Below are 14402 nucleotides of genomic sequence, written 5' to 3' on the forward strand. Positions count from 1 at the left end.
TGAGGAACTAATGAAGTAAAGAGTAAGTAATGAGTAGTGGTTAGGGTTAGGTCGGTTTGTTCCTCACTAACTACTGTAATTTTGTGTACCTCATTGTAACGTGTTACCCATCTTTATTGTACAACATGTATGGCATTGCTCCCCCCTGCACTCGTGTTTGTGTGTGTGGCCCTGGACCCTGCTCCACATGACTGCTGTCACTACGGTTGTGAGTCATTTCTTTTTATCAACTAATTTTGAAATCTAACCAGCATTTCCCAGACCAGGAGAAGCCACATATCAGCCTGCAGCTCTCAGTTTTGAGAACATTCCATCGGGACGGGGTTATCGTCGCTAGAGAGCCAAAGGGGTCACGTCGCCATGCTATTAAACGCTGTGGCTTGATGCAAGTGCATTTCCGGATCGTAAATGCGTGTGTGTTATCTGTTGCAGTGTGGGATTACAGCTGTGGGCGAGTCGGAGGGCCGCTAATTTGCTGTGAGATCATGCTGAGGGACTGGCCAGAGGGTGAGTGAGACGATACGGGACGAAAAGGAACCCACACATACACACACACACACACACACACACACATCTTGTTACTTCATCTCAAACACGCATTCCATTATTCCATCACGTCATTGCTTACAGTACAAAGTCAGTAAGTTGAAAAAATTTGCAAACTGCCTTTTCATTTCATTTATCTTTGGTGCCCTCATTCTCGCCCCACTTTTGGAATACCAGATGGATTGGCAAAGTGTGTCCAGAGAGAAACAGAGCAGTAATTCACAAGAATAAAGACTAAATATTAAGTAAAGTCAGAATATTAAGAGGAAAAAATTGTATAAAGTTAAAAATGAAAGGAAAAAAAGTTCTAAACAAACAAAACAAAGAATAAAGTTGACATTTTTGGAAAATTACGTTGGGGGAAAAAGTCATAATATTCCGATAATAAAGTCAAATTATTATGAGAATAAAGTCAATATTATGAGGGAAAAATGTACAAGAAGAAAGTTGCAATATTTGTACAAATACATTTAAAAAACACCAAAAAGCATAAGGTAAGGAGAAAAAGATGTTACCAATAATTAGGGGTTGAGGAAATAAGCAATTCTTAGATGCATCGCGATGCGGACCTGATGATTATTTAGCGATTCAAAAATGTCAGTATAAAAAAAAACAGAACAAAAAGACTGAAAGCGGGCGTGCCCTCTGGACAGTTTACGGTGGTGCACCTAAGTGTAGGACGCTACCACAATGGCTGAGCATCAACTTCGACCCGCACCCACTGGATTTAAAGCGTCTTTCACGTGGTTGAAGGTAAAAAAGAGTCAGACAACATGCAAGCTTTGTCATACAAGCTTCAAATATTTTGGGAACACGACAAATAGCACATTTCCACCCGAACCAGCTAAAGTCGCTGCCAACCAAAGAACCATCGAGCAGGTGATAACCGATTTTCCACCCAACTCGGAAAAGTGTTCGGCTTGAAACACTTTAATTTCGCAGGATTTGTGGCCGCATTCGGTTGTTGAGAAGCAGGACCCGGGAAAAAAAACATGCACGCACGGGTAGAACATGCAAACGACGATTCGACCCCTCAATCTCCTGACTGCGAAGCCAACATGTACATTTTCGTACACAGCACGCATGTGAATATGCCTGAATATGCATTTTGTTGCATTTCGTGGGTTCGTCTCCGTGAGCGGCGGCCATGCTGACTGGGAGGCTGTGATTGGTCAGCTTGTAGTATATTATTTCCTGTGTGTATATGACTCGTTCTGATGGCGGTCCATCTACCTCCGCCAACACCTTCTCCTTCAATTTCGGGTCTACTGACTCGTCAGTCTGCTGAGCTCTACCTTAGCGATATGGTGAGAAGCACAGTCAAACAGAGAAACTGAGTAGAACCACTGCTCCTTCGCACTGAGAGGAGCCAGATGAGGTGGCTTCAGCATCTGGTCAGGAAGCCTCCCAGACGCCTCCCTGGGGAGGGGTTCAGGGCTTGTCCGACCGATAGAAGGCCTCGGGGAAGACCCAGGACACGTTGGAGAGATGACGTCTCTCAACTGGCCTGAGAACGCCTCGGGATTTGCCGGGAGGAGCAGGACGAAGCGGCCAGGGAGAGGGAAGTCTGGGCTTCCCTCCTTAGGCTGTTGCCCCGCAACCTGACCCGAATAAGCGGTAGAAGATGGATGGATGGATGGACGCTAATTTGCTTTGTCTTCTTTAACACAGAGCTTATGTCATGGATGTTTTTTTTCCGATAGCTCAGCATCTATTGAGCTATATTTTATTGCTTTAAGCATCCTTCATGTACAAAACACATCAAAGTGACCCCCCACATCGGTAATTGTTTCTGTACGTGGCCCTCGGTGGAAGGTTTGGACACCCCTGGCTTAAAGTGAGTGTATGGCTGTTTTTTGGAAGGTTGAGTGAACATACCATCCTAGTTTTTATGTCCTCAGAACTATGATGCAGAAACACAACTATTATTAAAGTTGTGCTTTCATTTTGTGTTTACAGTAAAAAGATGACAAACTGTGGTTTCAGGAGGCTATCTCACCACGGACAAGCCACATCCCCGAGGAGAGATTCTAATTGGCGGTCCCAACGTAACCATGGGATATTATAAGAACCACTCAGAAAACAAACATTTCTTTGTGGATGAGAATGGACAACGCTGGTTCTGCACAGGAGACATCGGAGAGAGTCATCAAGATGGATGCCTCAAGATAATTGGTGAGATGACAGTTTGGTGGAAAATCACTTGTTTCCTTTCGTGTTCTACTGCAGAAGAACAACTTCAGAGAGAACAGGCGTACTCACATGTTTTGTTACATTAGCCCATGCCGTCCCTGTACTTGCAGATCGTAGTAAAGACCTGGTGAAACTGCAGACTGGAGAGTATGTCTCCCTGGGAACCGTAGAGGCCATGTTGAAGAACTGCGCTATGGTTGACAGCATCTGCGCCTATGCCAGAAGGTAAGCTGCACAGCATCATCTCAAGTGTTCATAATGTTGTGCTTGGTATAAATTTAATGGACAAGGGCTGACGTTACCCTCTTTGCCTCTGGCTTGCCGCTGCAGCAGTGAGAGCTACGTGATTGCCTTTGTGGTGCCCAATCAGAAGCAGCTGCAGGCTCTGGCTGATCAGTACGGTGTCAGCGGCTCACGGGAGGAGCTTTGCAACAACAAGGTCATGGTAGAGCTGGTGCTCAATGTCATCAAAACCGCCGGCCACAACACTTGCCAAGCAGGTACCAACGCCATTCTTTGTCCTTGTATAATAAACTGACAAAAAAGCAAAATGGAATGTTTGAAGAGTCCACATTAGTATTTTTTCAAAATAAAAGATAACCATCACAGCATAACACAGTACATAAATACACAGTGGAACCCGTCTGAGGCTCATCTCTGTACTTTACGACAAAACGTCCAGCCTGGTCATAGGTCTTCTTGACCTTGTTCATGAGTGGTTCGCATCTTCTGGTGTAGCCATTGTACTTTTATTCATGAAATCTACGAACAGTGGGTGCTGAGTAGTACCATTTACTGACGTCACTAACAGTTGTTTTCTTTACAGCCCTCACAATGTTTCTGTCATCAACTGCTGATGTTCTCCTTGGTTGACATCTGTTACAGTGCACCAGTAGTTTCTTTCTCTCTTCAGGACATTGCACATCCACCAATGTATGTGTAGTCTCAGGTCTCAGGTCTCATATTCATCTTTTGAGGTCAAAGTCAAATGTTTTGAATCTTTGAATTGGCATCCCTGTTCCAATACTTCTGGAAGGCGCTGCACGTCTCTGGCCAAAGTCACAAGTAAATGGGCAAGCAATAGCTTGGTTAGCTTGGTTAGCTTATGTCGACAACTGCTTATGTCGATGTAAGTCAGGCAATCTGAGGGGCATCAACGTAAACAGGCTCCAGTGTACACAGTTTCACAACCATAAAGCTACAACAAATACACACATTCCATCCACAACACATTTCTTGCTATAAATTGCATTATTTAGCATTCTTAGCTTGGCCAGACAGAGTTTAATTTGATAAAGAAAGAATGTTGTCCAAGATACTGTAGTTCTGAACGGGTGCCCTGACCGTGACACCCAGGTACTAAACAGGAAGACGACGCTCCACGTTGTCACTGCTCTGTCGTTACAGAGTGTGTAAGCCAGCCTTGCAGCAGGTGTAGGAAGACCTCTGCCCCCCTTGTCGTCAGACATGTGCTCATGTTTCATCTTCTTAATTATGTTGCAGACAAACGCCCGTCCATTGAGATCCCTCGCAAGATCCATCTGAGTCCAGACCCATGGACTCCCGAGTCTGGACTGGTGACGGATGCGTTCAAGCTCAAGCGGAAGGAGCTGGAAGTCTATTACTGGGATGAGATTGAGAAGATGTACGGAGGGAAATGACGACCAAGGAGTACCACCGTCCATACACAAAAGCAGACTCACATTTATGCTGAAAAATGATCTTGAAAGAAGGCTTGAGGATTCATCGTGGGTTGTGTTGGGTTTTCCATTTGCACTGTTACTCAGCTCCACTTTTGGTGCTCATACTTGAATTTATGGCTGAGTTGAAGCAAAATCATCACTTATTGTACATGAGGATGCTTTCAAGAGCCAGGAGATGTGACTGTTGCTGCCTTTCCCCTCCCGCGTCCAGGTGTATGACCTCCATGTCAAGTGTTTTATTGTGTCAGATGGCGGTTATGAAACACTGACGCGCTCCGTTGAACTCCAGTACCACAGCTGAAACGCCACGATTGCATTTGATTACACGTTTCACTGAATTCTTTCTAGGATCTAATAAGGTTTATGATACGATGAGATAATTATATTTTGGTCTTTCCTGCAGGTCAGGTGACACTAAGCTCTTTATGCCCTGAATGTTGACTTGTAACAAATAGTTCCAAATTGTTTTATTGTCCACATCTGTCATATTAAGCATATTCCAAAACCACACGATCATTTTTAAATACAGGGACACTTTTAATAGGATACAGAGTTCCCTCGTTTATCGCGGGGGATGGGTTCCCAAAATAGCCCGCAATGAGTGAAATCCGTGAAGTAGCCAACTTTGTTTACAATGATTTTGTATGTTTTAAGGCTGCAAAACCCCTCACCATGCACTTCATACACGTTTCTCAGACCGGCATTAACATTTTATCACATTTCTCTCGTTTAAACACTTTCAAAGTTCAAATTTCGTTAGAATTTTAATGATCAACTTACAGGATTGGACACAAGAAATTAGCGACTGACTCCTCTGATCGTGGCTTGCCCTGGCGCTGTTAGGCTGTAGCCTTTTTGGATCCTTGTTAAAACATATTCCTCCTCCTCGTCCTCCATGAACCAAACATTCATTTACAGTATTCCAGGCGCCCTACAGCTGCGTAACTTCTGCCTTCATTCAGCATGTATGATGGCTAGCAGCTAGCCATCATACAACAGGAAACAGCCAGTCCTGCACAAAGGAGATTGATTGACAATGGCCTACAGCCAATCAGAATGCAGAACACAATGGGCGGGTTCTCCTTTAGCCAATCAGGACTGTTGTGGCTCTAACATACTGAGATGAAGTGGACATGGACACGTTTTAAACTCTCACATGAGTATACAACACCCTCTACTGGTAGCAGTAGTAAATACAATAACAGACCCATGCAACAGAGCACTAAAAATACACCAAAAGGGCGCACAACACAATTCGCGTTCATATGTTGTAAAGTGCAAAATGGCACTGGAAAAAAATCAGCGAAAGGTGAGCCACAATGTAGCGAGGGAACACTAATGTTACAATGAAGCAGCCGTGTTTGCAGCTAACGGGGTTATTGTAAACAAAGATGAATTGTTTAACACTGTGCACTTTACATTGGGCTGCACACACACACACACACACTCCTGTATGCACATGTATTTATGAATGTTGCAATAAAGCCTAGTCAGTCAGAATACTGCAATTCTTAACTAGCTGACACCAGGAATGATGCACGCTTTTGCACAAAAGTATCGTTCTTCCCCAGGACCAAAAAACAAACGCGGTGCCTTCAAAACTACAAAAAGTCAAACATCGAGGACAGGCAGAGAACAGTTTTGTCTTTTTGAAATTCTAGTTGGGTTTTCTTGATTTCTCATCTCCATCCTTTGTACTGCATGTGATCCAGGGTGAGCAAATAACGCTTTAACAGGATAAGTCGTGAGCAGCTTCATGGTGATTTGACATTCTTGCATGATCTGTATTTCTTTGAAATTTGCTCTTTTGCTTTGCAATAATCCAGAAATAAAAATTGTGTGTGCAGAATATGAGCTGACTGGTGTCATTGGGCTGTCTTAGCTGGCGATGCGCAATCTTCAGTGAAATATGACCCAAACTAAGATGTTAATGCATCTTTCTGAAGCAGAACCTTTAAAGCTGCACTGCATCATCCTGAGTATGATTCATCAAACTGATGTATTGCTTATTAAGATCTTCATCGTGGTGGTAGAACCAGTAAGACTGGATGTAACTTATGTATTACTGAAGTGATCTGTTCCGTATTTTATTATTTTTCTATTTTTGTTATTCTTACCTCTCCCATCTTGTTTTGTTTTACTTTGAAGTGATTAAGTTTATTATGAGACTTTTTCAGAGCTGCTGGTGATGTGAATGTGAATAAAAGTGTCAAATGGATGCCTCAACTTCAGCTTGTCCACGTCCCTTGTTGTTGCAGTCACATGACTGAAGAGTTCGGGGGGGTGGGGTTTGTGTGTATAAATAATGAAATCCTTTGTGTAGATCTGACAGTCCAGCAGAGCTGCATGAGAAGTTTCATGCTGGTCAGTCAAGGCTCGTGAGATTTGTCTGCTCAGTGTGGTAAGTAAACACTTACCATTTGTACTTCTTTTGTTTTTCATTTCATACCGATTGATTGAAGCTTTATGCAGCATCCTGTTTTTTATATTTCAAGGGAGTCACATTTTCTGATATGCAAGAATCTTGCATTACAACAAACCATGTCAGCTCTCACTGAAAGACTTGGAAATTCCACATTTGAAACGCCGCGTGTTGGAGCACATTTTTCCAACCTGGGCCACCAATGCCCGCCAGGCCGCACTTCGGAAAGCTCTGGCCCAAGTGTCAGTATAGTATCGGGTTGACAAGATCAATATTTTTCACTTCCCTTTATTTTCAGAAATATGTGCTTTTTGTTTCGACCTGTCACCATAATCGATTATTCTATTCATCGAACGATTAAAAACCCCAACGTCAATCATTTTCAGCAGCCTCGATAAATCGACATTCGTGTTTGTATGGTCTCTCTTTCAGGCTGGATGACAAGAGGGTTCACTCTGCAGCTGTCTGTGATTTGAATGAGAGCCAATAGTAGCTTTCAGTTTGTTTAGTAATTGAGTAAATGAGCTATTAACTTTATTTTTGTATGTAATAAAACGTAGTTGTAGTGTTTTGTTGATATTGTTACATTGTTCACAAATAAGTGTGTTTTACATTTTTTGCTGAGAATCTTTTTCTTGTATTTTATGCAAATTAGGAAAAAAATCTGAATTTAATAAAGTAAGAAGTATCAGTATTTGTGTCTGTATCGGCAATACTGGCCCCGTATCACCCTCCCCTGGTAGAAAATGCTTGCTTGCCTGTCACGGACTACTTGCCGGGGCTGGAGATGTTATGATCATTCATACAGCAGAGTGTGTACCATCCCAACGAATGTGACGGCTTCTATTCTCAGGCTGCTCTGACAATATGGAGCATCTGGACAACTCCACCCAGACCTCCACGCGCCTCCACCTGAGCGCACAGGTGGCACAAAGCGGCGGAGGGAAGGCGTACCTGTATGTCTTAATCGTCATCTCCTTCTACGGAGTCTTCCTCTGTGGCATCATGCTGGGCTACTTCCACTCCAAGAGGAAGGAGAGGAGGAGGACCAACATCTTCACGCGCCTCGTGCACGAGGAGGAGCAGCGAGAATGGGGCGCGCTCCCTAAGAAACACAGTCTGACCTGCCCTGCAGTCGACGATGTCACGGGAACACGGCCGGTGAGGTTGACCTTGCCGTTCTACGGTAACCATGGAAACCATCTCGGACAGCTCCGTCACGAGGGCGCGCTGCCCTCACCGTTGGCGTGCGCTCTGTGCACGGAGCAAAGCAGCGTCAGCTCCCTGTGCTCATCGGCGGACACGCGCTTGGCCATCGAGGAGGAGGAGTCGGACAGCGGCACCGGGGAGGGTCCGGAGGAGAATGTGAAGGGGGCATCGGAGAACAGTGGGGAAGACTCGGGATGAAAAACAGAAGGAAGCAACAAGTGAAAGGATGCAGTGGCCATTTTGATATTTTTCTTGTGTAAAAAAAGGACATAATTAAAGACACTCTCTTTGCCTTATGGGTGACTAAGCACATTATTAAAAATAATAGTCATCTTTTTAAACTTTTCAAAAAAGCCACCGTTTCTACATTGTGCCAATAAAAACAAATCGCCCCTGGGCCGCACTTTGGACACCCCTGGAATAACTGATGCCTGGTGGGATATACAGTGTGTGCATATACGTAATATGGACACCAAACATAGACACACCAAAACAATAAAAAGATAAATAATACATTTGTCATTTGTAAAAACAAATAAAACAAAATCAAATCATTTCAAAAATAAAAAAATTAAAATATATGAATATAAATAAAACAAATTAAATATTAATATTCATTTGAATAATATTAGTGCAATATGTGCATGTGTCCAGACTTTACTGTATTCATTTATCGTCATTGCTTGGTATAATTGGGATTTATAAGATTATTTTGAAAAGAAGCTGTCCCATTTGAGACAAGTGGGGCAGTGCCCCAGTACATGCAGCATTAGGCCCTGTGGTGAAATTATCATTAATATTCATTTTCATCTCACAAATAATGTTTCAATTGTGTCACACACGTGTTTAAATAGACTTCACAGCCACGTTTCTGGACTCGTGAACAGGAGAAGCGACGCAAAACGTTCTATTTGTGAAGTGACAAACCACGTGGTTTTCCTGGAATGCTATTAGGTGATTAGTGACGCCATTTTTTCACATCAAAACACAACAGAAATGAAAGCCTATTGATTTACCACGTAACCCTGCACTTTCCTCCCTACTGTGACAACCCCCCTGCTTCGGGCTGATGACTCATCCTGCAGGGCCGAGGAAAGGATGTTGAACTGAAACTGTTGAGACGACAGTGCTGAGATGCACCTGGGCAACACTTGAATGATGATCAATAGGCCAGTCTGTCGGCTGCTCGAGCTTCCTGATCTGCAATCTGCTCATCGGTGATGTATTTTGGCTGATGATCACGTGGTTATACAGCTGAACCCTGTGCATTGTTATATTTACCCACGTGTTAGGCTTAACTTAAGAGGTGCAGTGACCAAAATAAATGTTTCATAATTGCAGAAAACGCTTACTGGCTTTTTGTTGTAGTACAGCAATCCACCAGTAGGGGGTAGCCTTGTAGCGGGCATGAACTTATTCAGTGCCGCAGCGAGGGCCAGATGAGAGGGAATAAATGGTTCTTTTTGGGAGGTTATGCCACGCAGAGAGAAGAGACATATGTAAATATTGTTTCAACAGAATGTATTTCCTGACTCATAATGTGCAGTTGAAGGTCAGGAAAAGACCAATCCCAAGCATTGTGACATGGCTAATTACCCACTCATCGCTGTTGTACGGCTGATGTTTGTTTGTTTGTTGTCGTTAAAATGCACCACTTTTGCTTTGGCTTCCAGTCCTCTAACCAAGGGCCACTGGCAAATAGGTAATTATTTAAAATTCCCTTTTAATGAATTATTGGCAAGTAGTCAATATGGTTACAGAGCCAACATTTCAACTTCTATGGCACTGATGGAAATCACGGAGGAAATCACTACTGCCATAGACAACAGAAGATGCGCAGCTGCAGTATTCATGGATCTGACAAAAGCCTTCGATACAATTAATCACACTAGAAAGGTACGGAATTAGAAGTTTAGTCTTAAATTGGGTTAAAAGCTACCTAGCAAAGAGGAAACAATTTGTAAAGCTAGGAGAATATACATCTGGGAGTCTACACAATACGTGTGGAGTACCACAGGGGTCCATACTGGGACCAAAACTGTTTAACTTGTACATTAACGACATTTGCAAAGTAACTAACAACTTAAAATTGGTCTTATTCGCCGATGATACCACCGCTTTCTGTTCTGGTGAAAGCACACAAGAACTCATTAAAAAGGTCAAGGATGAAATGGTCATATTAAAGTCATGGTTTGACAAGAATAGATTATCTCTGAATTTAAGTAAAACTAAAATAATGCTATTTGGTAATAGTAGAAAGGACACGTACGACCAAATACAAATTAATGGAACGGATATTGAAAAAGTGGAAGAATATAAATTCCTTGGGGTTATAATAGATGAAAAAATGAGTTGGAAATCTCATATTAAATATATACAGCAAAAGGTGGCGAGAAATATCTCTATATTGAATAAAGCAAAATATGTTCTTGATCAAAAATCACTCCACACACTGTACTGTTCCTTAGTATTAGCATATCTAACGTATTGTGTGGAGATATGGGAAAATAATTACAAAAGCAATCTTCACTCACTCACTGTACTGCAAAAAAGATCTGTGAGGATAATTCATAATGCCAAGTATAGAGAACATACAAACCCTTTATTTTTAAAATCACAGATATTAAAATTCGCAGATTTAGTACACTTTCAAACCGCTAGAATAATGTATAAAGTTAATAATAACTCGTTACCCAAAAATCTAATCAAGTATTTCTCAATCAGAGAGGAGAAATATGATCTTAGAGGAAAATTAAACCTAAAACATTTATATGCGAGAACAACGCTGAAAACCCACAGCATTTCCGTGTGTGGAATTAAATTATGGAACGGATTGAGTAAAGAACTCAAACAATGTACAGAGATGAGCAAATTCAAAAAACAATACAAGCAGTTGATGTTTGCTAAATACAAGGCAGAAGAGTCCTGATTGTTCTGTCAGGTTTGTTATTTTATTTTATTTATTTTTTTTATTTTCTATTTTATTTTATTTTATTTTATTTTTTATTTATTTAATTAAATTTTATTTTTTATTTATTTATTTATTTTTATTTATTTATTTATTTATTTATTTTTATAATTTTCTTTGTTGTGTTTAAAAAAAAAGAAAAAAAAAAAAAAAAAAAGGAAAGGGAAAAAAAAAAGAAAAAAAAAAAGCTTTGTTCTTATTTATTTATTTATTTATTTAGTATTGTCATTATTATTATTATTATTATTAATGTTCTTTCTTTTTTTGGGGGGAGGGCTATCTCACCGTTATCTATTATGTGTTATCCTGACTATCACTGAAAACATGACATGGAATCCAGGAAGTGAACAACATGTACTGTACTAGATGTAGAATGGATGGGGGGTAGGATTAAATAAGCTTTGCTTCTTCCTACTCCTTTTGGACATGTGGAACTGTGAAAGGATGATTCATGAGAAGTATTCCATTGTAACCTTCATGTTCAAATAAACTAAACCAAACCAAACCAAACCAAACCTTTTGGGCGGCTTGTCTTCGTGTTCATGAAACAACCACACTTTCTAACGGATGCCAGCCAGTGTGTGGCTGTGCCAATGTACATTGGCACACCTACTAAACCACGACCTGAACCTTAAGAGTGGCACTGGACATCAAGTTGACAGTCCAGGGCTTTTAGCTTGACGGCTAGTGCTCTCGACTGTCATTCAGCGCACCTTTATGTGAGCCGTGTTCATGTGTGTCATCTGTGTTAATACACTATGTCACAATGAAAGAATAACTGTACGGTCGCACACGTGAGGCTGTCCTGAAGAAAGGGAAATTAACGCGGCAAGGAACAGTTTTTAAGGTGAGATATGAAGATAAACACTAAAGTATCTAAAGACAATAAAAACTAACCTGGACTCCAAAGGGTTAAAGAGAAAAAATCACAAAACCGTTCAATGAGCTTGAAAAATGTCAAGTATGAGTGTGAGCAATACTGGCTGTGTAATCACTTGGTATCAAAACCAACATTTGCAGTATTGGCCACCCCGAATGAGGATGGCCTATATCGAAATAAAATGGACTGTAATGCGCCCATCAGCTCACATGAATGACTTGTGACATGTCTTTCACAAAGTCACTAATGACTGTCAATCACACATCGCAGGACTTCCGTTGGAGGCAGTGAGGACTGACAGCTTGAATGTGAGTGTGAACGCTTGTCCGTCTCAATATGAGCACCGTGACTGACTGGCAAGCAGGCCGGGGTGCGGCCCAAGGCTCCAGCCTGCCGCAACCCAGAACAGGATAAGCGGTGGAAAATGGATAATGGCTGGCTCTCTTTTGCATGAAAACCCTGAGACTTTTGCTTCTCGCCTTGCTGTGATTGTCCTGTTCATGTTATAAGTGAATCTAGTCTTTGGGATTAGAATGAGGCCTCTTTCAGCCGCCCAGGCAGCGTGGCACAGATCAAGGCTTGCTGGAGCGTTCTAAATCACATTTCTTCCTCAACATAAACGCCTCTGAATAATTCATGGAGAAGAGTCACAGGGAGGAACATTCAATTATTCTCAGCAACGAAGCCGAGGGTGCTGCACCGCTAAGTCCGTCGCAGGAAGAAAGTGCACGCAGCCGCGTGGAATGACAGCTGGCAAGGGTGGTGAGGAACAGAGAGTTTTTCTCAGGACAAAGTGCACAAGAGCAAGATGGGTGAGAATAATCAAGCCGACTGGACGCGCAGAGCCCCTCCTGCACTGCGGAGCAGGATGTTTGTTATGGTTGCCCCCCTGTGGGAATCACCTGAAGGGTCTTGTCTTTGCTGAGGCACGCACAGAAAAACACACGATGAATGTTTGTTGCTCTTTAAAGTCTAATCATTCTTTTCTCCCTCTGGCCAAATGTGATTCGATGGAGGGCTTGTCTTGCACGGAGGATAAAGCCACAAGACTCCACATGTCAATTTAAATTAGGGATGCCCGATAATATCAGCCAACGATAATTATCGGCCTGATAGTTGCATAAAAATGTGATATCGGCCAACATCGATAACGTTTTTTCGTTCCATGAAAGCCGATATGGAGCTTCTATGACAAACTTGCAACATTGTTGGATCGCGTCGTTTATATCGTGCGGCTCACAAGCCTGTGAGGAAGAAGCAACTCTTTGTTTAGAAAGAAGAGCAACAACAAAGCTGACAATAAAATGGGCAGTTCCATAGAAATGGCGTGAGGGTTACCGATCCACACACCATTTTTACTCACGGTGTCTTTAAAGAAGCTAAAACAGCAACAGCAACATAATTCGTAGACAGCAGACAAGACACGACCGACCAATGATGCTGAACAATCAACAAATCAGCAAAGCACGCTGGGAAACAGGAAGTGCTGCTGTCAAAACCGCATACGAGCCTTACGTCAACGTCGCCGCCATATTGGATGTGGCAATGCTGCACTGCAAGTGAATGATTTGATTTTTTTCCAAAAATAACAAACCAAGGCACGAGTAAAACAAATGTGTTCTTATATTAAATATGTAAGTCAGAGAAGGCCGGGGTGGCAAAAAAGCCAAAAAACGGTGGCTTTTTGATTTTTTGACCGGCAAAAAAGCCAATATTGAAGAAGCCAAATTTCAATGTTTAATGATCGAAGTATTTCTTTGTGTCTGGTATTTGTGTAAAAGATGCCTGAGTTTTGAAATGAAGTCATTCAGGGGCTGCATGTGGCCTGCCTTTTCTTGACTTTTTCCGCACGTCACCCTTTGCTTTCAGCATCATAAATATTAGTATTATGATTTAGTTTTGTCAGCCAAAGCATCGCCTTCCTGGAATCACAGTTCACTGGAGAGAAACGCCTCGACTGACCCAACGATCGTCAATGCGAACATCGTGTATTTCTAGCTGAGTCTTTTGTCCAGAACACACTGCCAGTGCTTAGAACTGTGACACTTGCTTGTTTACGTGTACACAAACTGCAGCCATCGTCGTTTTACCTCGTGGGGGTTACCATGGAAACAAAAAGCCAAAGGCTCATTTGCAACATTGCTGCTCGTCCTGCGGGACTTCCATGGTGTCATGGCGAGGAGGGGTCTCAAATGTGAAATCAATTTGAAAAAAGAAAGTTCACCGTTCATTGTACTAATTTCAATGGAAAAAATGACACTTGTCTCATTTGATTCAACGCTGGATGTCGCTTTAAAAACAAGAAAAGGTTACCGAGGAAGGTCTTGGTCGTCATGAACAATGAGCCGAGTTTGCAGTCGGAAGTAATGGGACATGAGAAAATGTGATTTTCTGTCAATGTACAGGATTCGGTCACATGTGAAAGATTGTGTCTCAAAAATAACTCGCACAGTAACCGAGTTCACCGCAAAAATGACACAG

At 42.1% G+C, this 14402-nt stretch overlaps 2 protein-coding genes across 2 annotated transcripts in view; both read left to right on the plus strand.

Moving 5' to 3' along the window:
• acsl3a (acyl-CoA synthetase long chain family member 3a) overlaps window positions 1-6668 on the plus strand; it is a 30659-nt gene extending 23991 nt beyond the window's left edge. The window contains exons 11-15 of the mRNA XM_054795287.1: window positions 433-507; window positions 2533-2721; window positions 2850-2964; window positions 3070-3239; window positions 4243-6668. Of these exons, the coding sequence (XP_054651262.1) occupies window positions 433-507; window positions 2533-2721; window positions 2850-2964; window positions 3070-3239; window positions 4243-4400 (707 nt within the window). The 3' untranslated portion in view covers window positions 4401-6668. The remainder of the gene's footprint in view (window positions 1-432; window positions 508-2532; window positions 2722-2849; window positions 2965-3069; window positions 3240-4242) is intronic.
• A 114-nt stretch (window positions 6669-6782) lies between these two features.
• kcne4 (potassium voltage-gated channel, Isk-related family, member 4) lies at window positions 6783-9359 on the plus strand. The gene is made up of 2 exons (XM_054794550.1): window positions 6783-6843; window positions 7718-9359. The coding sequence occupies exon 2, from the start codon at window positions 7732-7734 to the stop codon at window positions 8269-8271; it is 540 nt and encodes a 179-aa protein (XP_054650525.1). The 5' UTR covers window positions 6783-6843; window positions 7718-7731; the 3' UTR covers window positions 8272-9359.
• Window positions 9360-14402: the final 5043 nt, after the last annotated feature.

Source organism: Dunckerocampus dactyliophorus, chromosome 12, assembly GCF_027744805.1.
Source record: "Dunckerocampus dactyliophorus isolate RoL2022-P2 chromosome 12, RoL_Ddac_1.1, whole genome shotgun sequence".
NCBI lineage: Eukaryota > Metazoa > Chordata > Actinopteri > Syngnathiformes > Syngnathidae > Dunckerocampus > Dunckerocampus dactyliophorus.

What these genes read in the sequence shown, in the direction of transcription:
- kcne4 (XM_054794550.1), top strand. Translation starts at nt 7,732, where the DNA reads ATGGAGCATCTGGACAACTCCACCCAGACCTCCACGCGCCTCCACCTG.